Source organism: Peromyscus leucopus, chromosome 16_21 (genome assembly GCF_004664715.2).
Source record: "Peromyscus leucopus breed LL Stock chromosome 16_21, UCI_PerLeu_2.1, whole genome shotgun sequence".
NCBI classification, from domain to species: Eukaryota; Metazoa; Chordata; class Mammalia; order Rodentia; family Cricetidae; genus Peromyscus; species Peromyscus leucopus.
In genome coordinates this window covers 13,720,394-13,747,098 of record NC_051084.1, presented here as the reverse complement: position 1 = coordinate 13,747,098, position 26,705 = coordinate 13,720,394, and the positions used below count along the sequence as shown (strand labels likewise).

Here is a 26,705-nt window from a genome sequence, read left to right as displayed (position 1 = left end):
ACCTCGTCTCAAAAACAAGGGGGTTGGGGAGCTCTGTGGAAGTTGTTGGAATTTACAGTTTCTTAAATAAGGACGACAATTTCTAAATTGCTCCTTCCGTATAATCCCTCTATGTCCTTCTGCTTGAATATGTAGTACTTACATTTTTAGGCTTTTTAAAAAGGTATTATAAGCCGGGCGGTGGTGGCGCACGCCTTTAATCCCAGCACTCGGGAGGCAGAGCCAGGTGGATCTCTGTGAGTTCGAGGCCAGCCTGGTCTACCAAGTGAGTTCCAGGAAAGGCGCAAAGCTACGCAGAGAAACCCTGTCTCGAAAAACCAAAAAAAAAAAAAAAAAAAAAAAAAAAAAAAAAAAAGGTATTATAAATCATTTACACTATATATTGAGAAATAATACCATAACTATTCATTTGCCTAATGTGTACCTTAAATTGAAGCACAGTCAACTCTTAATTTCTCTGGAGATCTCCCACTCTTCTCTTTCTCTTCCTCCACTTAGGCTGAAGGTAGCAGGCAAAAGCACCTTGTCCTAAGTACTGCCATTTTAACTTCAGACTCCATTTTAACTGTAAGGTGAAACAAAGTCCAGGTTCCCAAGTCTTAGGGGATCTGGGAACTTACCAATGACTGACCAACCTCCTCCTTAAACAACAGAGGTAGTCTGTTCTGCTCCTTAGTACTCTAGAACTTTATGGCTGTTCCTAACAACAGAAGGAACAAATGAATCTGATTGGTTGGACCGAAAGGCTTCGCATTCTATGCTGGTTGACACTGATGGAACACTTAAAGAAAGCCCCTAATCCTTGAATCCTCATTGGTAAAAAAGGTAACTGTAATTTGGCAGAGGTGTGTTTATAATTTAAGGAAAGCTGGCTAGAAATAGGCCAAGCTAAGGCCAGACATTTATAAGTAGTAATAATAAGCCTCCATGTGTGATTTATTTGGGAGTGGCGGGGTTCCCCAAAAGAGCAAAGAACAAAGAGTCCAAAGAGTGAAACAACCAACAACACACTAATATTCCTTCTTTTGTGTGTGTGTGTGTGTGTGTGTGTGTGTGTGTGTGTGTTTTGTATGGGTGTGGTGTTGTGAGTGTGTGTGGTGTTTTGTATGTGTGTGGTGTTGTGAGTGTGTGTGTGTGGTGTTTTGTATGTGTGTGGTGTTGTGAGTGTGTGTGTGTGGTGTTTTGTATGTGTGTGGTGTGTGTGTGTGGTATTTTGTATGTGTGTGATGCTTGTGAGTGTGTATGTTAGCACATTTGTCTGCAAATGGAGAGGGCAGTGATGGATGTCATGTGTCTCTCCTTGATACTCTCCACCTTTTCTATTTTTGAGAAGGAATCTCTCATGAAACCTGAAACTCATAGACTGGCTGGGCTGGCTAACCAACAACTCCAGGAATCTGCCTGTCTCCCTGCGATTAGAGGCATATGCCACGGAGCCCAGCTTTTTTACATGGATTCTGGGGATCCAAACCCAGGTCCTCATGTTTGTGCTGTGGGCACTTTACTCACTGAGACCACCTTGGCTCATTCATTAATTTCTATTAGTGCGGCTTATCCACTTTGGAATATGTATTTCTGGCTGATTTTTTTCCACTTATGTATCATAATCCAGTCTATGAAAATGATAACCTATCTAGTTTCCTATTGTTGAACAAGTGACTCTTGCCTCCCCCCCCCATTCCAACCATGCTTCTTCTACTTATCACACAGAGTATAATAATCTTTGTCGAGGGTCATTACTTAATAATAGTGAATTCTGGGATATGGTAACTTCAACTTCACTAAATGCTGTCAATCAGTCTTCCCACACGTTTCTAGTCATCTAGGTTTCTACTAGCAAATGCCTGTTAATTCCAGCGTTCCACCTTACACAGTAACACAACACTGAGGGTTTTTAACTTTAAAAAGTTAGCCTGAAGGCATGGGAAGGGTTGGAGTTGATTTTCACACGCTGTGTTCTCTATTTTACACTCTGCCTGTTTCTTCTCTGTGCAGCTTTTTGTTTTATATTTTCTCACTGTTTTGTGAGAATTTTTACACATTCTGCATACAGAACGTCTGCTGGCCCATACCATCTTCACCCTACCCCAGGGTGTCTTTGTCCCTTCAATGGTGTTTCTTCTTTTACATTTTGTAATGTTAGAGATATCAGTTTCTGTCGCATTTCTCTCCATAATATTGTTCATGTGGTGGTAGAAATGAAGGAGGGAGAGAGAGAGAGAGAGAGAGAGAAAGAGAGAGAGAGAGAGAGAGAGAGAGAGAGAGAGAGAGAGAGAGAGAGAGAGACTAAGACAAGACGCACCAAGAACTAAAGATGCCTTATTTATGTATTTTTAAGATATTTTTTAAGGGTCTCATGAAGCCTAGGTTGGCCTTGAACTCACTATGTAGCCCTATTGGCCTTGAACTCCTGATTCTTCTACCTCTACCTCACAATTACTAGGATTACAGATGTGTGTCACCACCCTTGACCAATCACAGTATTTCAGAAACTAATTTGAGATGTGACATCCCCTCAGTTCTGTATACACACATACTCTGTGTGTAGAAGTGAGTCATTAAAAAAATCCCATTAAAACTCAGGTGCTTTGTCTGTATTGTGTAGTCAACCTATGGCTTACCCCTCAACAAATTCCAAATTCTATAGGAGGCTCTGTGAAGATCAGTAACTATCCCAAGCTCCCGGGGCCAAAATACAGTAGAAGCAATACTTAAACGTAGTTGTTGTTGTTCTTTTTTTTTTTCTTTTTAAAACTGAACTCGAATTGTTTTCAATTAGCCTGGCCAATTCAAGTGAGAGAATAAACTTCCGGTTCTTACACAATTTAAATAAAAAGACTAACTTCCAGCTCAAACTTTCATTGTTCTAAAAAGAGTTAAACTTCCACCAGGCTGCAATTTACTACGAAGTTGCCGCCCTGAGGGATGGGTGGTTATTCAACGCAATTAAATATAAACAAAATCAGGTCACTGAGTAACTCCAAAACCGCAGATTCAGCGCCACAGTTGTTTTTTTTTTTTTTTTTCAAGAGTTGCCGCCATTGTGCGCAATGGCATCCTGGGAATTGTAGTTTCTCCATTGGGAACCTGGTTCACTGAGATCCAATCAACAGAAAGCCAACAACCATATGCACCACGATTGGCTGGGAGCCGCTGCCGCCCGCCTCTGGGCCGGTCTCTCCGCCTAGTGCAAAGGCGGCACACGGTCTTTGCGGAGCTTGTGGCCCGCTGGTTTGTTGGCAGAACTGGTCGGTGATCCTCCAGGGCGGTCATGGCAGAGCCACAGCCTGCTCCCAGCGGCCTCACGGATGAGGTCGCCCTCAGCTGCTGCTCCGATCCGGACCCTAGCACCAAGGTGGGCGACAGGGCCTCCTTCCCTGGCGGCCGGAGCGGACCTAGGACTCTGGCCCGGCAAGGCTGGGCCAGATCCTAACCTTATCTAGTTGCAGGTCCGCCGGCTTAAGGCGTGGGAGAGACAGAGCAGGGCCGGGGTGGGGTGGGGTGGGCTTATCCCCTTCTTCAGAAAGTTATTTCAAAACATCTGACCCCATGTGCATTAATTTGTTTATTTTTGCACGGTCTCTTGAAGCCAGCCCAAATCTGGGTCATAGTCTATGTATGTGGGTGTAGTTGTCCCTCGGTCAGACGCCATGGCCCTTAAGGGGGCAGTTTCAGAACTCCTATAGCTAAAGGGCCCTGTCTATAACTGGTCCCTCCCAGACGCACTCATTTTCTGTAGTTGCCTTGCCTCCAGCTTTCACTCCTTCAAACTGCGGCGGTTGCTCCAATTTAAAGCCTTTCTTGGCTTTTGCTGTTGCCCAAGACCACACTTCTGGCCACCCTGCCCACCGTGAGTCTGGTGGAGAAATTGCTGGTAACAGGACATCGATCTGAAGAGACTCTCAGACCCTCTTCTTCTGGCCCTTTGGTTTTGCAGTTACAACCTAGTAAGGGTATGCATAGCCCATGGCATGGGAAAGCTTTCATGAAACATGACTGTACGTACAGTCGCGAAAACTCATTCAGGTGTGGTGCCTCACTGTCTGTACACAGCCAAAAAAAGTTCGACATGTGGCTGACTGAGGAATTTAGTACTGTGTAGTCATCCGTGTCAGTAAACACCTTTGCATCTATTCATTTTGGTGTATCATTTGTAAATCCCTTGAAGACTGAATGTGAGCTTTATGCAGACCTCTAGGAGGGGCAGATCGATGGTGAAGGACTTTGGTCCCTGCTTGTTCTTTGCCTTAAGGGCAACGAGAGTCAGAGAGAGTCAGACATACTGTAATTGCCAAAGCCTTTGACTAGCACAAGGTGTGTGCTTAAAAAAGATCTTAGTCACTAAAAAATTAAGGCAGGAAAGAATGAATACACACACACATCTTCCCACACCTTCCACTACACATACCTTAGTTTGCATTTAATTTTTACACTTATTTTTTTTTTTTATTTTTTTTTTTTTGTGTGTGTGTGTGTGTGTGTGTGTGTGTGTGCATGCATATGCGTGGCATACATGTGGGGGTCAGTGGAGAACTTTCCATCCACATATGTGTGGGTCCTGGGAATCAAATTCAGGTCTTCAGGCTTGGCAGCAAGTGATTTTACCGGCTGAGCCAGCTCATCCCTTAGTTATTTTATACATTATAAATTGGTTCATTCCATGTGAGTTAGTTTCACACATTACTCAAAATTTTACCTATCTAGCTATTTAATTTTCTTTCTTTTCTTTTATTCTTCTTCTGTTTGTTTGTTTAGACAGGGTCTCGCCTATGTAGCTTTTCCTGTCTGGAACTTGGTATGTAGACCAGGCTGGCCTCAAACTTACGGAGATCCAACTGTCTGTTTCCCAAGTGCTGGGATTAAAGGAGTACACTATCATAACCTGCTCTTGCTGGGCTAGTTCTTACAAAGCAAAATCAGATTCTAGGCACTGTTCTGTGTCACCTGGCTTCCTCGGTCACTGGGGGTTTTGGGTAGCAGGCTGTTTCAAACAATAGGAGTCCAGGGCCTGGGCATGTGGTATGGTAAAGAACATGTTTGGCCTGGAATCCAATCCTTACTATGGGGGGGGGGAGAGAAAGAAAGAAAGAAAGAAAGAAAGAAAGAAAGAAAGAAAGAAAGAACAAAATGAATGAATATATTAAAATTCCAAGTAAATCTTTAAAAATAATATGAAATGTACTTTTTTGTATCTTGATTTACATTCCACATTCTCCAGATTTCTCTTGATTTTTAATTATCTTTTGAGATTAGGCATTTTTGGTCATGGGCATACCATGTGCAGATGTAAAATGAGTTACATAAAGTCTGGTGTATGTTGAGTGTGCTAGCAAAGTCATATTCTCACAACATGACTTCTACCTGTAATACTTCTAGTCAGCCAAAACCCCATTAAAAAAGAAACAGAACTAAATAAAAACACTTACATTTCAATGTTAGTATCCCTACAAATTTCACTAATCATAACGTTCTCTGCAAATGAGTTAATTATATTTTATATTCTATTTGAAGCTACCCTAGTTCCAACACTTGTTGTTATTACGCGATGAGGCGACCAAACAGAGCGATTCATTCCTAACAGCTCTATGAGAAAGGGAGGATTGTCTCCATTTTACAAGTAAGGAGACTTAGACACAGGTACGGAGTGGATTGCCTAGTGAGGAGCCCACGTTCCTCTGCCCTCTCTGCTTCTAAGATAACTCAAACTGTACTTGGAGGACTTGCCTTGGAGGGGAGGGGGGAAAAGCCTTCAATGAATGACATTTAGCTTGATTGTATACTGACTGCAGAGAACATGGTAGGCACTTTTGAGTGGGTGCGGATTCTGGTGTAAACAAGATGAGGACTTCATCCTTCACCAAACATACACCAACTCTGGTGGATTTGGGATGGATGGGCTCTTGGCATTACAAAGCATCCCGAGTGTATTGGTTACTTTTCTCACTGCAGTGACCAAATACCTGCTAAAGAGCAAGAATGCACAGTTTGAAGGTGCATTCCGTGACAGTGGGGAGACATGGGGCAAGGGAGGCTCTGGCCTGTGGCAGCAGGAGTGTGAGGTTGCTGGTCATACTGTATTTGCAGTCTGGATGCAGAGGGAGATGATTCTGTGCGTGTAGCTGGCTGGCTTCCCATTTCTAATTCAGTCTGAAAGCCTAGTCCATGATGGCGCCACTCACATTCAGGATGCGTCTTCCCGAATTCATGAAGCTGCTCTCAAACTTTGGGTGATTGTAAGTCCAGTTTCAAGTTCTCATCGGAGATGAACTATCAGAGTTTTCAAAGGTCGCACCAGTGGTGTATTGTAGGCACAGGGTGTTGGGAATCTGGAGCCCTGCATTGGATTCCTCATGTCCTTGATCACTCCCATCTTGTCAGGGCTCCTGGGGCCTGTAAAAGGAACGTAAAGATGACTCAGAGTTTTTGTGGGGGTACGGTGAGATGAAATGGGTTATGTTAGTCTATGAAGATAGGGCTCAGGGTAGTGTTTCAGCTGTGAGGGTCAAGGAAAGCATTAAACTGTAGATGTAACCAACCGTCTTATTAAATAAGAAACACAGAACCAATGTAAAAGAGAAAGCCAAGAGGTCAGAGCTCAGAGCTAAAATCTCACCCTTCCTCCTGCCGTGGTTCCAGCTTCCCGAAAGAGAGCTATTTCCCTGTGTGTAAGTCGTTTCATAGTCATTCTGCCTTCTCATTGGTTGTAAACCTGAACACGTGACTGCCTCGTCACTGTCTGTATGTACAGCCCCCCAGGTCTTAAAGGCATATGTCTCCAATGCTGGCTGTATCCCTGAACACACAGAGATCTATGGGATTAAAGGCGTGTGCCACCACCGCCACACTCTGTCTATGGCTCTAATAGCTCTGACCCCCGAGCAACTTTATTTATTAACATAAAATCAAAATCACATTTCAGTACAATTAGAATACCACCACATTTCCCCTTTTCTATTTTAATAAAAAGAAAAAAAAGCAAAAGGTTATAACTAACATAAGAAAAACTATATACAAAAGTACAATAACTATATACAATATATACAAGTAATAAATACCTAAACAGGTATTTGACAAATCAGAGAAAATAATTCCATTATCTATCCATTATCTATCCTATTTTGGTAAATCCAAGATGTATCTAATGCACTTTCTATCCTAATTAATTTTCAACTATAATTAACTAATCTTCAACCATAACTAACTAATCTTCAACTCCCTCAGAGACCCCAGAAGGGAATAATATTAGCTAACAAAAATAAAAACAGGAAGTGCATGTAAGCAACTTCCAAAAAATTTGTGAGTTGACAGAAACAGCCAGCTGCCTGGACAGTCACCTGAGGTTTCTCCGCAGTGTTGGGGCATCATCTTCAGCCTATAGGCTTAGCGTATCTGACAGACTCATTTGTGAAGCAGGATGTACATAAGGTCAACAGTTCAACCTCACATTGGATGAGAGCAGTCCATGTACCAGAAACACCTGAATTCCACTAGTGTCCTGTCATGATTCAGGATTTTAAATTCTGGACATTGTTGACAGTTTTTGAATTCAGCTGTCCATTCTTCTTGGCTGTGTATATATGGCTTCATCTCAGCATCCCCTTCTCCAGCAACATTAAGCAGAAGGTAGAGAAGGCTAGTCTGGCAGATTGGAGACCTGTCATGAGGAAAAGCCTGAATGAATGTCATGTCTAAGAAGGTTAGGTTAGGATTGTGTGTGTGTGTGTGTAAAACCTATATTATATATATATACACACACACAATGTATATACAATATATACATACATATACTATATATTTGATGTAGGGAGAGGGGGAGGGAAGGGAACACAGAGCAATCATTGGGGTACTCAAAAAACTGAAAACTCCTGTAATGTTTGTTTTTCTCATTGCACAAAGATTTCTACTTGGCGAGTTTGGAGTATGTGTGTATGTTGAACCCAGAACTTTGGACTTGCTAAGCACAAATGTGCTCTGATGCTGAGAGACACTGTTATGCCCAGATCACAACCCCAAAGAGACCAACCACCAAAGACCATGGATGTCCAGAATGCAACAGCAAGGTTTATTCTATAGATACAAGTCTAGACAGGGAACTCGTTCCTACACCCAATACAGTGAGGCAGGGAGGAGTTGTTCTTTCTTTGTGAGGCTAGCTATTTAAAAACCACAAGCCCTTCAGGGGAGTTGGGGGGTTTTGCACGGGTGCAACTCGGATTGGTTTACTTTTATCTCTGTTCTCTTTTAATTGGGTGAGGGTATGTAACCTTTGAATTTACTGGTTGTGGGTTACAATTATCATTTTGGGGGCTGTCCAGGACAACTCCCAGACTCTGTCCTTGAGCTGCCTGGGGGGCTGGCTGGCCGAGCACTTACTGACTGTGGGGGCTGGCTCAGTGGCCCAGGCTCTGTCCTTGACTCATGCACATAATTCTAAGTTGGTGAGGGGTCCCAGACAGTAAACATCTAGCCAAACTTTGAGCAGTCAGAGTACATGCAGAAAGGGAGCTACTGCAAGGTCTTTTGTTCATGGCCTTCCCAGAAACTGCTTGTTCAAGTCTCAGGAAACGAAATTGAGGCCTGATCTCTGAGAGAAGACTGAGCAGCCTGTTATGACATCTGCTTGGTCCTTTCAGTACATCCTTCGGCTGGAGTTATACGAGTATATTTTGCATGTACGTAATGGAAATAAATATTTATTTGCTGGGAGAACACTCTTTCCAGTGATAGGCGTTTGGCATAGAAGAAGGTCGGCAGAACCATTGTAAGGGTGCAGCGATAAAGATGATGTTGAAAAGGGTACAGCAAACTAACTGGCCCTTGTGGACTTTGATCCCCAAAGCGTTGAGAAGCCTGGGCTTTCTGCAACCCAGGATTTCGATTCTGGAGCTATCACTCCGAATTGCTTTTGAGTAAGCCTGCAAGAAGCGGAGAGCAGTCCAGGTGGGACTGGGGAGGACTTGAGCTATGCAGCGGTTATTAGGAAGGCTAGAAGGAGGATTCCCAGGGGGTTAGGCAGCCAAGGAAGTGGAAGGCTTGGCTTAGTATCTGTTCAGGACACTTGAGGTGGTTAGGATTGAACTGGGGAGACTGTTGAGAGAAGAACCAAGGAAGACTTCCCACGGGTCTCCCTTGGGCTCAGGCAGAGCGGCTGGGGCATCCTCTCTTGTCTTTGGGCTGCCGTGCTTTTGATATTCTGGCAGAAGTAGATGTGACTAGGCCGCAGGTGCGAGTCCAGAGTTGAGGTTAGAGGGTTGGGCAGATTTGGTAACCAAAACCAATCGTGTAATGGAAGCTCTGCGTTTGTTTTATAACAGCAGCAGCAAGACAAATAAAGTGGTTTGCTCAGGGCCAGGCATTATGCTAACTACGTTAATACATTACCACATTTCTGCATCAGCTCAGCCGTAGACTGATCACCGTCATCTCAGAGGTGTGGAAACGGAAGCGTGAGGAAAGTAACGGCTCTCTCGGTGTCACATTATAGAGCCATGTTATTGCCAGCTCCAAATCAATATCTCATATATGTGTGTTTTTCCTCCCTTTGCATGAGGAAAGGACTGCCTTGTGATACTGGAGAGAGGACCAATAATGTTGGATGCAGCTGGGGAGACCTGCATCCAACATTAAAAAAAAAATGCCAGGTATGTTGGTGAGCATTTGTAAGCTCAGCAGGAAGGAGGCAGAGGTAGGTGGATCCCTGGAGCTCTCTGGCCAGCCCACCAGGCCCGCTCTGGGAGCCCCAGGCCAAATGAGGGACTCTGCCTTCCAGAACAAGGTTGACGGATTCTAACAGCACCTGGAGTTGTCCCCTGGCCTCCACATGCATGGACACACATGTGCACCTGCATACACAAAGACAAGCTACATGTACACAAAGAAGTATGTGACCTCCCAGACTTGTAGAAGTCTGACAAGTCCTGCTCGTTTACAGTCAGGGTCTGGGCAGGGCTTCCTTCCCTTCTGGAGGGATCCAGAGAAGTCTCTGCTTCCAGCTCCGGCTGTTGCCTGCTCTCATTTCCTTTCAGAGGTTGGCCGACACCCCAGTTTCCTTGCTTGTTGTCAGTGGCCAAAATGGTGGTGGTGATCTGTCTCTCCGCCAGCCCCCACAGCGTACTCTTTCTGATGTCCCTTCAACCACACCTCTCCTCACCATATCTGCCATGTGCTGACTCTCTTCTGTCTTCTGAGGCTTTTAAGATCTCTTGTGATTGCACTGAACCACCATCCTAACCGAGGCTGGTCCCTGCCCCCTCTCCCCTTTAAGTATGTGTCGGTATGTCTGTGTGTGGGCATGTGCACGTGAGTGTAAGTGCTTGTGGAGACCAGAAGGAGTGTCAGATCCCTTGGAGAGCTGGAGTTATAGTTGTGAGCTACCCAATGTGGGGTGCTGGAACTGAAGGGCCCTCTGCAAGAGCAGTTCATGTTCTTAACTGCTGAGCTGTCTCTCCAACCCCAATCTCTGGATTTTAAGGCCGTCTGGTGAGTTAATTTCATCTTCAGAGTCTCTTACAATAGAACCTAAGTTCATGTCTGATAAAATAATCTAGACCTTGTTCAGAGCTGATTCTGGGTCTGTAGCTCTTCCCTCCCCCTCGGGGGCTGTAGTGCAGGGGCAAATCACCAAGCCTAGTGTGGGAAGCTCTCTGATGAGGACAGCCTTTGAAATTACCTCTGTGTGGCTCGAAAGAGCACCCATCAGGATCTCAGTGGACTGGGCCTCCCCACGCAAGCGCAGTAATTGATAGGGAAGCAGCAGGCGCTCACATTCGCTGGGAGAGGGAGCTGCTTGCTGTGTCTTTAGTATCTTGTTTTAATCTCTGCTTAGACCAGCATCTGACGTGAGAGTGGTCTTGCTGCCTTGTAAAAAGTCTGAAATTGTTTTGTCTCATTTCACCGGGGTCCCAGAGTGACTTTGTAGGTGTTTTTATGGCCGTGTTCAGAAGACAGAACCAGGGGGTCAGTGCCTGGCCAGTGAGCTGCTCATCTCTCTCTTACCTGGCTGTCACAGGGGAGGGCAGCGCTCACTGTGGAAAGGCAACGTAGGTCCAGGAAAATGGAGCCTCGAGCCAGCTGCCTTTTACCTGGGCGCTGTGTGGTGTAATGAGAGAAGCAGACCAGGAGAGCCGCACTGAGGCTCCAGGTTCAGGGTATGAACTGCGCAGCTGTCCCCAGGAAAAGGGAATGCAGCACTGCCAAAGGAGTTTGGGGTTTTATAGGGTGCTTTTAGTTGGGGGTGGGGAAGGAGTTCTCATAGGCAAAGGGACTGCAGTAAGTCAAGTTTTATGGGGGGGGGCCCTCTGTTAGAATAGCAGGAGACTGCTGTGGGCAAGTCTTCTGCTCAGATGAGGGGTCAGCAGAAGTGGAGAACATTCAGTTTCCATTTCCCTTAAGGGACTCCGTTCCACTGGGGTCCTCCATCTTGGTGTCTTGGGTGACTCCATCTTAAGCCAAAGATCTGGGCCAGCCCAGCAGTTGCTGTTATTTATTAAGCAGCACTGTTTACTGTATGAGAGAAGCCAATGAGAGAAGCCACAAGGCACAACGAAACCTACTATAAGAGTTTATTACCAGGTGGTGTCCCAGCACTTGGGAGACAGAGCCAGGAGGATCTCTGTGAGTTCGAGGCCAGCTTGGTCTACAGAGTGAGATCCAGGACAGGCACCAACACTACACAGAGAAACCCTGTCTCAAAAAAAAAAAAAAAAAAAAAAAAAAAAGTTTATTAAGGGAAGGGAATAGGAAGGGTATGCATAGGCCTATGGAATGACTGTGCAGGAAGAGAGGGAAGGGGTGTGTGTGTGGGGGGGGGAAGTACAGCAGCAGCTATAAAAGCTGGTTCCACCTATTCCTTCCCTCTCTTCCTACATGGTCATTCCATAGGCCACACATGTACATAGATTATATGTTCATGCTGCGTGCAGATTATGTAAGATTTATGTAGTATGTAAGGTGCTGGGATGGCTAAGCATCTTTCTTGGCTATTGGACAGCACATGTTCAGTCATGTAGCTGGGGGAGTGGCTAGGAATTCTAACAGTTACCACCTCTGAACAGTGAATTTACGTACTCTTTAAGATCACTTCTTCATGATAGACAATAGTGTATTTATATTTATATGATTTAAGTTAGGGGGAGGAGGCTGTTTGGCCAAAGCATTACTTGTAGACACCATTTTCCTGTCCCACAGCTGCTCTCAAATAATCACTCAGAGGCTTAATATAAATGATAAATGCTCAGCCAATAGCTCAGGCTTGTTACTAACTAGTTCTTACATTTTAAGTTAACCCATATACCTTATTTACGCTCTGCCACATGGTGGTACCTGTATTAGCATGGCATGTTCATCTGCTTTCTCTGCATCTGGCTGGCAACTCCTGGCTCCTTCCTTCTGCCTCCCAGCATTCTCCTAGTCTGGCTCTTCTAGCTAACCTTCTGTTCAGCTATTGGCCAGTCAGCTTTCTTTATTAAACCAATCACAGCAACAAATCTTCACAGTGTATAAAGGGATTACTCCACAGCAATTACCTTTCTCATTGCTGTGATAAAATACCCTGACAAAGGCAACTTGGGGGACAGGGCTTATTCCAGCTTGCAGTTCAAGTTACACTTCCTAAAGGTGGGGAGATCGTGATGGCAGGAGCTGGAGGCAGCTGGTCACATGACAGCCTCAGTCAGACAGTGAGGGATGTTTGTGCTTAGCTAGCTTTCTGTTTTGTGTACTTCGGGACCCAAGCCCATGGAGTGGTGGTCCCACCTATATTTATGGTGGGTATTCCCACTTTGATAATCTACTCAAGACTTAGCTCTGTATAAGAGCACTTAAGGCCCCGAGTTTGGTCTTCGGCTGGGGGGGGGGGAGGGGGGACTGAACCAAAACAAGACCAAAAAAGCTGGGCAAGTGATGGGGCACTCCTTTAATCCTAGCATTTTGGAGGCAGGGGCAGGTAGATCTCTGAGTTCGAAGCCATCCTGGTCTACAAGTTCCAGGACAGCCAAATAAACCCTGTCTTGAAAAATCAAGAAAAGGTAAAAAGGAAAGAAAGAAAAAGAAAATCCCTAAATCCCTCATACATGCCTGGAGGCTAACAATTTAAATAATCCTTTACAAATGTGCCTAGAGGCTTGCCTCATGGTGATTCTGTTCCTGTCGCATTCACAGCATTAACTATGAAAGCTGCAAAGGGTGATCAGCGTTTTCAGGCCTGTTGTGTTAAGTCCAGGAATACAGCAGAATAACACTGATTAGGGTAAGAGGTGTCTGTGGTAAAAGAAAACCTGAATTTACAAGAGTTAGATAATTAATGTAATTATTCAGTGTTGGCTTCTCATTTATAAAATGGAGATTATGTTCGCACATATAAATACTTCATACTTTTATCATTTTCATTATTCATTATTTTATCAGGGCTGGGGGTGTAGCTCGCATGAGGCCTGGGGTTTGATTCCCAGACCTGGGCAAGGTAGTGTACACTTGTAATCCCAGCACTTGGGAGGTGGAGTCAGCAGTGTTAGAATTCCTAGCCACTCCCCCAGCTACATGACTGCGCTTTGCTTGCGCTGTTCAGTAGCCAGGCAAGATGCTTATGTCCTTCCATAATCCCTGCACTGCGTGATCACGTAATCTGCGCACAGCGTGGTCACGTAATCTATGCATTTGCGTGGCATAGCCACTTAATAAATAATAAGGGGTATCAGCAGATCAAGGTCAGTCACCCTTGGCTACATAGTGAATTCAAGGCCAGCCTGGACTACAGGCCACCCTGACTCAAAAAATAAGATAGTTACTGTGCCTACAGAAATCAACTCCTAACCAAAGTGTAGCTAGTAACTTTAACCCTATGAATTTATGCATTGTCTACCCTTTTTCAGTAAACCCTCTTGTTTTCTATGGAGATTGAAGGATTTCACAAAGGTGTTAAGACACTACCTTTTTTGCTTCTTGGTTCTCTAGGAGTCTAAGGCCTTTGTAAGGGCTTGCTGTTTAACGTGGTTACCAGTAAGTTGATAGACACAAAGAATCTCAGGGTGGCACCAAGTATTAAAGTGAGAGTAGCTTCTCAAGGCAATTTCTGCGAAAAGTGTGTGCCAGAGCCCCAGGACTAGCAAGCACCCTGGGGCAGGACGTACACTTGGTTTTTATACAAAGGCAGTTGGTGCCTGTCTTCCCATCGCCTGGGGTCTGACCTCACAGTCTTTTCCCATTGACTAGTTTTAAAAGAATCTTTGAAAAGCAAAGGGGGAAGAGGCCAGCTGATTCAGGCCATCAATTTCTGGGATGGGGTCCTTTCTCACTAAATAGTTCAGCAAGGATGTTTATACATTCATCAAAAAATATTATGGAGGCAGGCAGAGCACTGAGTTCAAGGCCAGCCTGGTCTACATACTGAGTTTCAGGACAGCCAGGTCTACACAGAGAGACCCTGTCTTGAAAAAAAAATGTGTGTGTGTGTGTGTGTGTGTGTGTGTGTGTAATTTTAGAGCCAGACATGGTAGCTCACACATTTAATCCTGGCACTTGGGAAGAAGAGTCAGGCTGATCTCTGTGATTGTGAGGCTATCTCAGATTTGCTTAGTGAGTTCCAGGCTGCATGAGACCTGAGGGGAGTGGGAGCGGGGGGTGGGGCCGCGGGGGTGGGGGGTGGGGGGAGATTATAGAGGATGGATGCTTTGTTTTGCCAAATAAAATTGTAGTTTTGGTTGCACAAAATCAAGCTAGAGAAGGGATGCACTTATTAGTAGTTTGTTTGGAAGGTAGTCACCGGAAGTCCCAGGGAGTGGGGAAGTGCCAGCAAAAAACATGGTTTTCTGCCCCTGGGGGTGAGGGGGCAGGTGGGAGTCAGTCACTTTATAATTGTCTCACTAAAGCGGGTGCCGGTGGCTCTCGCCCATAATCTCAGGACTTGTGTGTGACAGCTGGAAGGCCAGCCAGGGGCCAGATGCTGACACAGCCAGTTTGAGGCCAGCGTGGGCCACATGAGCTCCTGTCTCAGGAACCCAGAGCCAAACCCAACAACCGCAGAGGTCCCGCCAAGCCCAGTGACTAAGAAAGCCAGGTTTTCAAGTCCCTGCTAGTGGAAGGGCATTCCTGGACCTGAAACTCACCGGTTCTCAGCTGCCCCACCCAGAAGCCCGCAACTGGACATTGCAGGGCAGGGAGAGAGCTTGGGAGTGGAGCCATAGCTGTGGGAACTGTTTGAGGAAGCTACTGTTGAGGCTGAAGATGGGGTGGCCTTTTGTGTTTTCAATTTGCTAGGCTGTTACAGAAAGCTTAGTGAAAGTTGCTGTGTTGAAAGGTAAAGATACTTAACGTACCCGGTTGTTTCTCCTCAGGACTTCCTGTTGCAGCAGACGATGCTGAGAATTAAGGATCCCAAGAAGTCCCTGGAGTTTTATACTAAGGTTCTTGGAATGACGTAAGTATCTCTTAGTGCCTTAATGTTGAAGACCACAGCAATTACAGAAGATGGCTCAGTGGTAGGAGAGGACTGGCCCCCCCAAAGTGGTCCCTAACCTCCAGGCCAGTGCCAGGGCACACGCCCCTTCCTCTCAGAAACAAATACATACTAAAAAGTAGCAGAAAGTCTTCGGTTGTGGAGCCTGCAAGGAGGCCTGAGTAGACAGCATTCCGGTTAAGTTCCGTTTGTGTCAGCACTGGTCAAGTTCAAGGTAACAAAAGGCTCAGGGCGTTCATTTTCTGCCGAGTCCCCTCTGCCTACAGCTGTTCAGACCCTTGAGATGCTCGGACCGCTTCTACCCCGTTTGCTTCCGAAGTCATGAATGTCAGGACACAGTGCTTAGAAAATGAATGGATTTATTTAAAATCGGCCCCTGGTTCCGTTTTTATAGGCTGCGTTCTCTCTTGATGAAGGGGTAGTAGCTGCGGGGTTTGTAACCCTTTGAACGTTTGGTACGCTGACCTCTCTTTTCCATCGGCTTTGTTGGGGTGTAACTGATAATTTGACTTTTCTTGGTTCGTTTCCTCATAGCAGGAGGTTTTTGATGACATACATAATTAAACGAAATGATCTTTGATTTACTGCCTTTCATTTACTGCCACAGATTTTGAGAGAACAGCCCAAGTAGGAGATCTCTATTATGTATGCTTAGAAAATGTGGTCAGTTCTGAAAAAATATAAAACGGAGAGGAGTAGCTTCCTTCCCTCGGTCCGTCTCCCTACACTGCTCTTCAGTTGTTGTGATCCTTTCCAGAAAAGGTGGCTTTCCGTGTGTGTGTGTGTGTGTGTGTGTGTGTGTGTGTGTGTGTAGCATATTTTAGGACAGAGTGAAAGCAAATCCGGCGGACACATGCCATTGCCAGGCTCCAGTCCTTCTGTCCCTTGTGCCTTCGCTGCAGACCTTTCGGATAGCTTGTGTCCTCCTTTTACACTTGAAGATAGGAAATTTCTGGGCCCAGACCCCACCGTTGGCAGAGTTGAGTCCATATGCAGTTGACTCCACTGCTGACCTTTGTCTTTAAAGAGCTCCCAGTCTGAGCGCAACTTGACCCTAACCTGATTCACTCATTCAGACAGCAAGTGGCTTCCTTTGCTTTGGTTCCCATCTGATTGGACATTAAGGCCAGTACAGTCATGTTAGTAGGGGCGGAGATAGTTTTCCCGATGGTTCCATTTGAGGTGTTTGATCCCTTTGTGGGAGTAAATTTATTTGTGGTTGATCAATGCCTAAATGTAGTGGTCCAGGCATATTGATAACAGGGATAAGTAGACAGTATATTGGGGCAGAGCTCTGGAAACTAGGCTTTGGGTGCAGGGGGATGGCTCAACTGATAAAACACTGGCCATGACAGCATGGGGATTTCAATCTCCCAGAACCCATGTAAAGGTGCTGGGTGTGGTGGAATGCACCTGCAGTCCTGTGCTGGAGAGACAAAGTTCTAAGACTGTCCTTGCACTCAGGAGGCAGAGGCAGGTGGACCTCTGAGTTGAGGCCGGCTTAGCCTGCTTAGCAATTCCAGACCAGCTAGGGTCACTTACTGATGATGTCTCTGGGGTCGAGGGTGAGTGAAAGACAATGGAGAGCAGTTGAGGACACTCTGTGTCAACCTCTTAACCTCTACATGCACATGCACATTCCCTATACATGTACCCATGTACACACACACACACACACACACACACACACACACACACACACACACACACACACATACACCAAGACATTCTGCTGGGCTTCAAGCGCTTGTTATTGATTATGCACAGGATCATCTTTGAGCATAATCCTCAGTGATCTAAAAAGATGGTATTATGTGTATTGCTCTGCTTGCCTGTGATCTTCCGTTTGGTAAACTGTAACTTACCTTTCTTAGAACCTCGGGGCTCCTTCAACCTTCCTATCAAGTCTCCCCTTGTCCCATCGACTCTCCCTCCTACAGACTGCCCCGGCCAGCGGGGTGTCACCGGGGGCGACCCACCTGCGGGAGAGAATGAAAGGGACGGGGAGACACGAAAGAAGACAGCAAGACAGTGTTCTGATCAAGCTGCAAATTTTATTCTCCTCAGCAAGGCTTATATAGCATGAGAGGGGCAGGAAGGAAGGAAGGGGCGAGACATGCTGTATGTGCAGGTGAAGGGAGACGTGCAAGTCGTGAGGCTAGGTGATAAGGCCCATTATTCTGTTGCTATGCTACCTGAACTACCTGACCTGTTCTTTATCTTTGGGGGCATCTGGTTTAGGGCCTGTGGCTTCTTCTCTTCTCCTAGCTAGTACTTTTCCATGGTTCATGTTTGGTCCCTGACAACAGACAAACTTAGTGAAGTCTTTGGAGACTGTCTCTTGCCCTCTGCTCCCTTGTTTGTCCATTGTCGCTCTCTCTGCATCAGCTCTGCCTAGACTCTGCTGGCTGCTCTTGCTTGACTCCCCCCAATTCCTCCCGGCCCCTGCCTCAGCCGCCTGGCCATGTGGAAGCTGCTTCTGCACGACCTTTCCATGTCCCGTGACCTTTTCTCAGTCTTAATCCTGGTTCACCTTTGCGCAGTCTTTGAGACTTCAACCCTCCTGTGGGTGACATTCACATTTCTGTGATATTAATCTGCCCTCTCTCCTGCCACCTGTCCTTCCATTTCCTCTCCTGGTGCTTTCTGAAGAACTCAGTAGATGTGTTTAACTGACAGAATGATAGGGAAAGGGATTGTTCACTGAAACAGAAACCCAAAGTATCTTCCCCTGTTTATAAACAAGCACTGTGATTCTAGCTAAATTTCACTAAATTGGAATAATTGAGAGATGATTGTGCTAAGTCACCCTTGAAAGCCAAGCACTTGGGAAGCTGAACCAGGGGGTGGACGAATTGGCACCATTCAGTGAGTTTAGGCTATCCTTGGCTACACAGTAAAGCAGGAGATGGACAAATTAACACTATCTAGTGAGTTCAGGCTATCCTTGGCTACACAGTAAGAGCATGTCTCACAAACAATAAAAAAAAAAAAGAGAGAGAGAAAGAATCGATGAATTAAAGAACCTTGCCCCTCACAGCTTGGTACTAGCACCCTGCCTGGGGTGGTGAAGGGGTGAAGGAAGAACGGACACTAAAGAAACAGCTGTGTGGGCACAGGAAGGCTGGGGTCAGGTGGTCAGAGCACTCTGATGGAGCGGTACCAGCCACGGCAGTAACCTGGAACCGCGGTGTGTTACGTCGGTACAAGGGTGGGCTAGTCTCAGTAGGAGGTGTCCGTAGGCAGCAGTCTCAGGCAGAAATCATCCGGGAGGAGCAAGCTGCAGCTGCTAGCTTTTGCACACACTGTGAGCATCGTCACTTGGCCTACAGGAAGGCTTTGCCATCCTTCTGAGCCTAGGGGTGTGTCAGGAGGGCTCTTCTCTTCTCATGGGTCTGAACATTGGTCCTTAACATGGCCATGCTCATATCAACAATACACATTCACTCAAGACTTGATCCATGGTGACACTTTAACTCAATGCCTCCTTGACTGTCAGAATTGTGTGTGTGTGTGTGTGTGTGTGTTTGTATTCAAGGGGACATACCATGTATAGAGCCAGAGGTCAACTTTGGGTGCTGTTTCTCGGGAACTGACCACTTTGGTTTTTGAGACAGGGTTCCTCATTGGTACCTGCTAAGCTTGCTGGTCAGCAAGTCCCATGGGTGTGCCTGTCTCTGTCTTCCCAGGGCGGCTATTGCCAGCACACACCATCATGCCTGGCTTTTTACGTGGGTGCTGGGGACCAGACGCAGGTCTTTATGCTCCTATGGCAAGTACTTTACAGATGGAACTGTAAATGAGATCTTTTCCCCTGGTTTTTGAATACAGTCTTCTCACTAAACTACATTATATATATAGTTCTTATTCCAAGTAGACCATAAATATTATGTTGCATTTATTATCAACTTTTGCTATTGTAAATGACTATGGCTTTTAATTTTAGGCTACTCCAAAAGTTTGATTTTCCTTCAATGAAGTTTTCCCTCTACTTCTTGGCTTATGAGGATAAGAATGACATCCCTAAAGATAACAATGAAAGAATAGCATGGACGTTTTCCAGAAAAGCTACACTTGAGTTGACACAGTGCGTATGCTTTCTTGTCTCTTTATATATCCTAATTTTTCATAAGGTATTTAAAGAATCCTTTTTGTGTGCTTACCAGTCTAAATCAATTTTTAATATTTTTTGAAGTGTGGCTATTTGGGTCTCCGTGTTATTCTTATGGTTTCTTCAGCACAGAGGGAACATTGTTATTTCAGAAAATATAAGACCCTGAAGTGGCAAGATATTTACCAAACTATAGATTATCAATTTTATATCTTAGATTCTTCTCAAATCTTCTGATAATCATATTTTTGTCCTTTTATTATTTTGTTATGTTTTTGACCCAGAAATTTTATAGACTATGTTCCTTTTAAAGAGCCAGCACATCATTTTGTAATAATTTTTTTTTAAGATTTATTTATTTATTATGTACACAGTTTTCTGCCTACGTATATGCTTGCAGGTCAGAAGAAGGCACCAGATCTCATTATGGATGGTTGTGAGCCACCATGTGGTTGCTGGGAATTGAACTCAGGACCTCTGGAAGAGCAGCCAGTGCTCTTAACCGCTGAGCCATCTCTCCAGCCCCATTTTGTAATAATTAATATTCAAATTTTAGCACATTTTTATAACCTCAGCATTTAAAAGTACAGAATTAAAGAATTCTCCATTCCTTTTTGTGTTAGTGTGTATCCCTTGATTCAGAAAGACTTGCTTAAGTGGCCGTCTCTGCTCTAAAATGGAAATGTTCGGATCTAGTCCATACAGCTCTTTGGATGCTTGCTTGATAATGTGTCTAGTACTTAGTGCAGATAGTTGCTGCCATTTTTTTTTTTTTTTTTTTTTTTTTTTTTTTTTTTTTTTTTTTTGGTTTTTCGAGACAGGGTTTCTCTGTGTAGCTTTGCGCCTTTCCTGGAGCTCACTTGGTAGCCCAGGCTGGCCTCGAACTCACAGAGATCCGCCTGCCTCTGCCTCCCGAGTGCTGGGATTAAAGGCGTGCGCCACCACCGCCCGGCAGTTGCTGCCATTTTTATTCTTGCTCTTATTGGGGTGCCTGGGTTTGACTGTCTCCTTAACCTAGTTAGGATCTTCTTGGCCAGCTTGCCCTTTCTTCAGGTGAAAATTCAATATTTGTAGTAAAGTCACATGCATACAGAGTAAGCCTTCAGAGAGATTCCCTTTCATAGGCTCCTCTAAGGTCAGAACTGTAAGTTATTATCTTAGGCAAGGTTCTTTCTCTAAAGAACAGAACCAATAGAAGGTAGACATCAAAGGAGAGTTATTAGATTGGCTTACACGGTAGAGGTTGGGTAGTCCCGACAATGGCTCTCTGAACACCAGAGAAGCAGAGAACCCACTGCTGCTCCATCCGCAAAGCTGGAGGCCTCCGCAGTCCTAAGCTGCTGTGGAAGGCCTTGGCGGTCCCTAGAAGGCCAACGAGCTGGAGTCTATCATCAGCAGAGATAAATGCAGGACAGATGGAAGGGGTTACCCATGTTGACAGTGGGTCTTCTCTCTGGAAATTCATGCAAGGACACACCCTGAGATGCGTCTGTTAGGTTGGTTCTAAGACCCGCTATCACAGAGATTTTCCTTTCCTCCGTAGCAACTGGGGCACCGAGGATGATGAGACCCAGAGTTACCACAACAGCAACTCAGACCCTCGGGGATTCGGTATGTTTGCGACACTGGTTGGATGTTTGTGGATGTGTGTGATTTTATACGCTGTGCATATTTATGGTACAGTAAACCTAAGACATGAATGACCTAATTTTCAAGTATAACTAATTTATTAGGGATACGACTATTTTTATTTCCTGCATATCTTATTTAGCAGCTATCTAATTTCAGTATTAGTCCAAACATTGTGTTTGCTTTTTCATAATATGATACTGTTAAGTCACAGTATTATGTTTCCAGTAAACTTTATTGTAGGGCTAGGGATAGAGTCCACAGCCTTGCACATGCAAGACAAGCATTCTACCACTAAGCTGTCCCTCCAACTCCCTCTAGGAGAGTGTTCAATTAAAAACAGTGATAACTATGGTTAATAATAATCCCATTTTCTGGTAATGCCTTGTCAAGTGGCTGAAGAGATGGTTCAGTGGTTAAGAACACTTGTTCTTGTAGAGGACCTGGACTTGGTTCCCAGCACCCATATGGTGGTTTACAGCCGTCCATAATTCCAGTTCCAGGGGATCTGATGCCCTCTTTTGACCTCACTGGGTATCAGACACACACGTAGTGCATTTACATACATGTAGGTAAACTACTCATTACACATACAGTAAAATAAGTAAATCTAGAAATAATGTGTCTTGTCAGGATGGCAGAGTAAAAGCTTCATTTGGGTAATGACGTGAATGTCAGCAACCTGTTAAACACAGGAAATGATACCCTTTGGGTATTGGTGATTCTAAACAGACTGAGCTATGCATTAGTCAGTATTGGTTTCTTTAAAATAACAATTCAGAGCAACTTTGACTATAACTATAGCAATTTGACTATAACTAGCTAGTCAGACAGCTACTGGTCCTTTAATACATAGATTTTGGACCTATTTAACTCCGTTTTCATGGGCCTTGTGTTTTGGAAGTAAGTTTTGGAAGCCATTTGTGTGCTCTTGTCATAATTTCTTCCTGTGCTTTGTTTTTTTGGTGGGATGGTATCACCAAAGGTCACATTGGGATTGCTGTTCCTGATGTCTACAGTGCCTGTAACAGATTTGAAGAACTGGGAGTCAAGTTTGTGAAGAAACCCGATGATGGTGAGTCAGCCTGGGCTTCAGCGTGTGCACAGCTGTGATTGGTTCATGAGTCCGAGTGGCTGTTGGGGTCATGCTGATTGGATGCAAGTAACAGGAAGCCCTTTCAGCAGTCCTCGGAGCAAAGGGATGTGAAGGGGGTGCTGGAGAGATGGCTCAGAGGTTAAGAGCACTGACTGTTCTTCCAGAGGTCCTGAGTTCAATTCTCAGCAACCACATGGTGGCTCACAACCATCTGTAATGAGATCTGGTGCTCTCTTCTGGTCTGCAGTCATACATGCTATATACATAATAAATAAATAAATCTTTTTTTTTTTTTTTTAAAAAAAGGGGGATGTGAAGGGAATACCTGGCTCTCTTCAGAGACCGGAAGGAGCGTGTAGTGTGGCTTCACCAGGGACTGGACACAGGATCTGGGGAGCACGGAAAGCTCGTCTCTCCCTCCCTAGCTCTGCCACTTTCTCTCATGGGCTTCCAGCTGTCCGGATTTCAGGGTGTGGGTAGTTGCTGCTAAGTGAATTCTCTGAAATGTATTTTGTTGTTAATATAACTTTGCCTGCTTACTTTAGTGAATAACTGATATTTTTCATTCTTTTATACAATTGTATATGCTTATGCTTTGGGTATTTGTCTTGAAATAGCATATATCTGAATTCTGCTGGGTTTATATGTATAATTTTTATTATACTTAGATCTATTCTTACCTCCTTAATTTTTTAAAATGTATTCTTAACTTTGAAAATAGGTTCTTGCTATGTGGCCCAGGCTGCTCATGAACCTGTGATTCTCTTGCTCCAGCCTCCCTAGTACTGACATTACAGTGTGCCACCACAGTTTGAGACATTTCATGAGCGTAAGCACCAAGTAGTTCATTGGTAGAGTCCTTGCCTAGCATGCACTGGGTCATGGGTTGAATTCCTAGCACCAGAAACCAACCAACCAAACAAACAAAAACAACAACAACAAAAAAAAAAAAAAAAAAACAACCAAACAACACATAACAAAAGCCCAGAGACAAATAAATGAAACATTTCAATAAAATTGTTTCAAGTAAACATATTACTAAGGGATCTCCTCAATTAAGTCAACAGCTTTCCCCTCTGCTCATATCCGCTGCTGTCACCTGGACTGGGTTATTGATTTATCTTTTCTTTCTCTTTGGCCTTCACACATTTTTTCAAAGATAATATAGTATAGTATTTTGAGCATCTTTACTCCATTTCTCTCTTGAAGCATCTTTTGGATTTTCCGGTCTTAGCACCTCTACCAGGACTATGTCCTGAGGTTTTGGGAGGTTAGACCTCTGACAGATGCTTGAGAACCAGGCACAGATGGATGAGTTCTGTTGGGAATCCTAGCTTCATTTTCCTTCGCTCTTGAAAACACTGCTTGTCATTCTGCATACAAGTGTCCTTGAAAAATCGGCTCAGTGTCTTTGTACAATATATATACTCCCACCCCCACCCCCCACCCTGGGAGCTTTGTGGTTTACCAATTACTTTTTCCCTCACATGTATCTATTCTGATTTTTCCATTTTTTTTCCTTTGTATGTGTCTGTGTGTGGTGTGTGTGCGTATTTGTAGGCCTCAGTTGACAGTGGGCATCTTCCTCGAGTACTCTCCACTTTATTTAACAAGGCAGGGCCTCTACTGAAGCCTGAGCTTCCTGGAGATCCCAGCCTCAGCTCCCTCACACTGGGATAACAAGTCGCCACCAGGCTTGCTGACCTGCCACCTTCTTGGGAGGGTTCTGGGAATCCAGACTCCAATCTTCATGCTTGCCCAGCAAATGCTTTAGCTACTTCCTGTCAGCCCCGCCCTCTGTTGAAGTCTTCGTTTGCACTTTCATTCCTGGGCTCCCTAACATTTTCTTTGTCTTAGTTCATGCTGGCAATACTTCATAGTGCTCATCACTTTTACATGCTTTAATAGCCCTTTGTCCATTGTTCTAATATTTCGTGTTGAATTCAAATCTATAATCCATATAATCAAGTTCCTGGATTATGGTAGCTTGGCCTCTGAGCTATTTTTTCCAACAACCGTAAGCTGTTGTAATCCACCAGGCTACATGACTGGCAGAAGAGAATCGTCCCTAAGGATCCATGTGATCTCAGGGAGACAGCTGGATGAGCCCTGGGCTGAGTTCAGCTCAGAGGCTTTTCCCCCTCAGGGCAAAGCAGTGTTAGTAGGAAGACACACCTGAGGTCGCCATACTTGGGCCTGGACGTGGTAGGGGCAGTAAGGAAGGCCAGCTGGCTTATTCTTCCTAGCTTCCTCATTAGACACGCTCTCTGTCGCCCTTCACTCTTGGGGACATCTGGGAATCGGTGGAGCCCCTCCCAAGTGCAAGGGCGGCTGTTGTTTGCCATGTCGAGGCAGGAGAAGCATCCTGTTGATTCTCCCACAGGCACACATTCAGAACTTGTGTTCTGATTCCAAGCTACCTTCCGTATGGATCAGGTTCCAGTAGTCACCCCCATCCTCCCCCGTTGCTCCCCAGCCACCACCCTGGAGATTGCTTAGCTGTGTTTCACCCCCCTTTTTCACCCTTATTTGTATTCCTTGACCTTGGGGTCAGGAAGCAGACACTAGAGTCTGATGAGTTCAGCATCTTAGTCCCCAAATAAATCAATCTCTCAGGCCACATTTCTACATCTAAGTAAACAGCTCCATCTGGTTACGATCCCCAGGAGTCACAGCCTGACTGACAGGACTTGGGTTGCCTAGTGTATTGTTTAATAGGGTTTACATGACCTAAGCCTCTGGTGTCTTGGTTGTGTGGAGAGGCCACATTACCTGCTCCCTTGAGCATACCTCTATCTTCTTTTCCTTCCTAAATAATTTCTGTGATGGTGATATGGTAACCTCAAAGAGAGGCAAGGACCTGAGGCTTAACAGGGCTGTGTTCGGCTCCTTCTGAAAGGTCGTATTCTAGCATTAGGATCACCGTGCTACCATTATAACACAAACTTTTTTAGAATGAAAGCTATCAACAGTGTGTCTCATTCAAATGCAAATTAAAATTGTAATAAAAATGTGTTTGATTTTTAATGTTCCTTTCTAGTAATGAAAAGTTTTCATTATACAGGTAAAATGAAAGGTCTGGCATTCATTCAAGATCCTGACGGCTACTGGATTGAAATTCTGAATCCTAACACAATGACAAAGATTATTTAGTTCTGTGAGAATGTTCCTTTGAGGTGTCGGTGACGGTGGGGACAAGAAACAGCGTGATACAAGATTCTAAGGCACCAGAAGCATCAAGAGCCGATGGATCTTTGCTCCAGTTCAAGTCATTCTGAAATCCTTTTCATTGTCCTGTTTCAGTGGTTTTTTTTTTTTTTAAATCCTCCCTCCTCTGTTTAGTCAACCTAATTTTCAAGTACCAGTTTGTCTTATGACTTTGACAAAGTTGTGTGACTTTGCTTTTTAGATAATAATTAGAACGATTCCCTTCAGAGACTACATTTGCTACCCCTGTCTCTTAAGTATTACTCAAGTCTGGTTTTGATTCATCATTTACAATTTTGTTTTAAATGTTTCTCTTTCTTACCTTCTGGGGTTTCAATTCCTCAGAAATAACTTTTCATAATGGAAAGTAAAGAACACTGAACAGAAATGAAACTTCGTATGTACTTCAAACAGCATAGTGTTTATTTTACAAAAGAGAAGGCACTCTTGAGAGCAATTCTGAATCACGCTGACTAGGAAACTGACAGAAATACTAATTTATATATATAAAGTACTTTCAAAGTTCAAGGACTAACTTTACTTTGTGGGAATGTGGAGAAGGAGGGATTAATATCACTAGGTACTTCAACAATGGGCTAGGGTGCGGCATACTTTATGTGAATGAATACTGCAACTACCATGGGAGAAAGCAAGCGGCTAGACATATAGACTAACCTGATTGTGTCATCGTTTTTAGTGTCTGGATGATGCCTCACTGGACCTCCTGTGCTAGTCTTCTCCTCTGAGGTCTGCAGTGAGCTTGGCTTTGTGCCCTTTGCTCTCGGGCTTGACTACCACAGTGGAAGAAGCATAGACTTCGATAGAACAAGGCTGTTCTAGGGGACATTCTGTGTGAGGGAGGCTCATATGAGTCTTCCCCACCCCACAGGCCTATGAATTCACTTAGGATAAATTATCTCCAGTGGGAACTCAGATATCAGGAGTTAGCTCAGTGGTCTACCCTGCTGACTGACTGGTGGTGATTTCTAAGGCAATTGTGAAAACTTTTGGTCCGGAGGAGAAAACCCAATCTGAGGTCAAGCTACATTGAAGTTTTCTGCAGGCTGTAGTGGAAGCTGTCTGGATGGGTGATGTCAAGAGTTACACCTCTAGAGGCATTCTGTTTCTTTTTGGGATGAAAAGGATTAATGTGAGCAGTTTAAACAAATCATAGACTGAAATAAAACTTTAACGCTGTTTAATATGTAAAA

The 26,705-nt window shown here is 44.6% G+C and overlaps 1 protein-coding gene across 1 annotated transcript; it reads left to right on the top strand.

The window, feature by feature from the left end:
* The first annotated feature begins 3,160 nt into the window (after window positions 1-3,160).
* Glo1 (glyoxalase I) lies at window positions 3,161-26,705 on the top strand. Its single transcript, XM_028885048.2, has 6 exons — window positions 3,161-3,355; window positions 15,330-15,412; window positions 19,398-19,538; window positions 21,106-21,173; window positions 22,177-22,266; window positions 25,352-26,705. The coding sequence occupies exons 1-6, from the start codon at window positions 3,272-3,274 to the stop codon at window positions 25,438-25,440; spliced, it is 555 nt and encodes a 184-aa protein (XP_028740881.1). The 5' UTR covers window positions 3,161-3,271; the 3' UTR covers window positions 25,441-26,705.

Excerpts from the sequence above, each read along its gene's own strand:
- Glo1 (XM_028885048.2), top strand. The coding sequence starts at position 3,272 with ATGGCAGAGCCACAGCCTGCTCCCAGCGGCCTCACGGATGAGGTCGCC. Across the intron at positions 15,413-19,397 it reads ACTAAGGTTCTTGGAATGAC|GCTACTCCAAAAGTTTGATT; the intron begins GTAAGTATCTCT and ends TTTTAATTTTAG. Across the intron at positions 22,267-25,351 it reads TGTGAAGAAACCCGATGATG|GTAAAATGAAAGGTCTGGCA; the intron begins GTGAGTCAGCCT and ends TTCATTATACAG.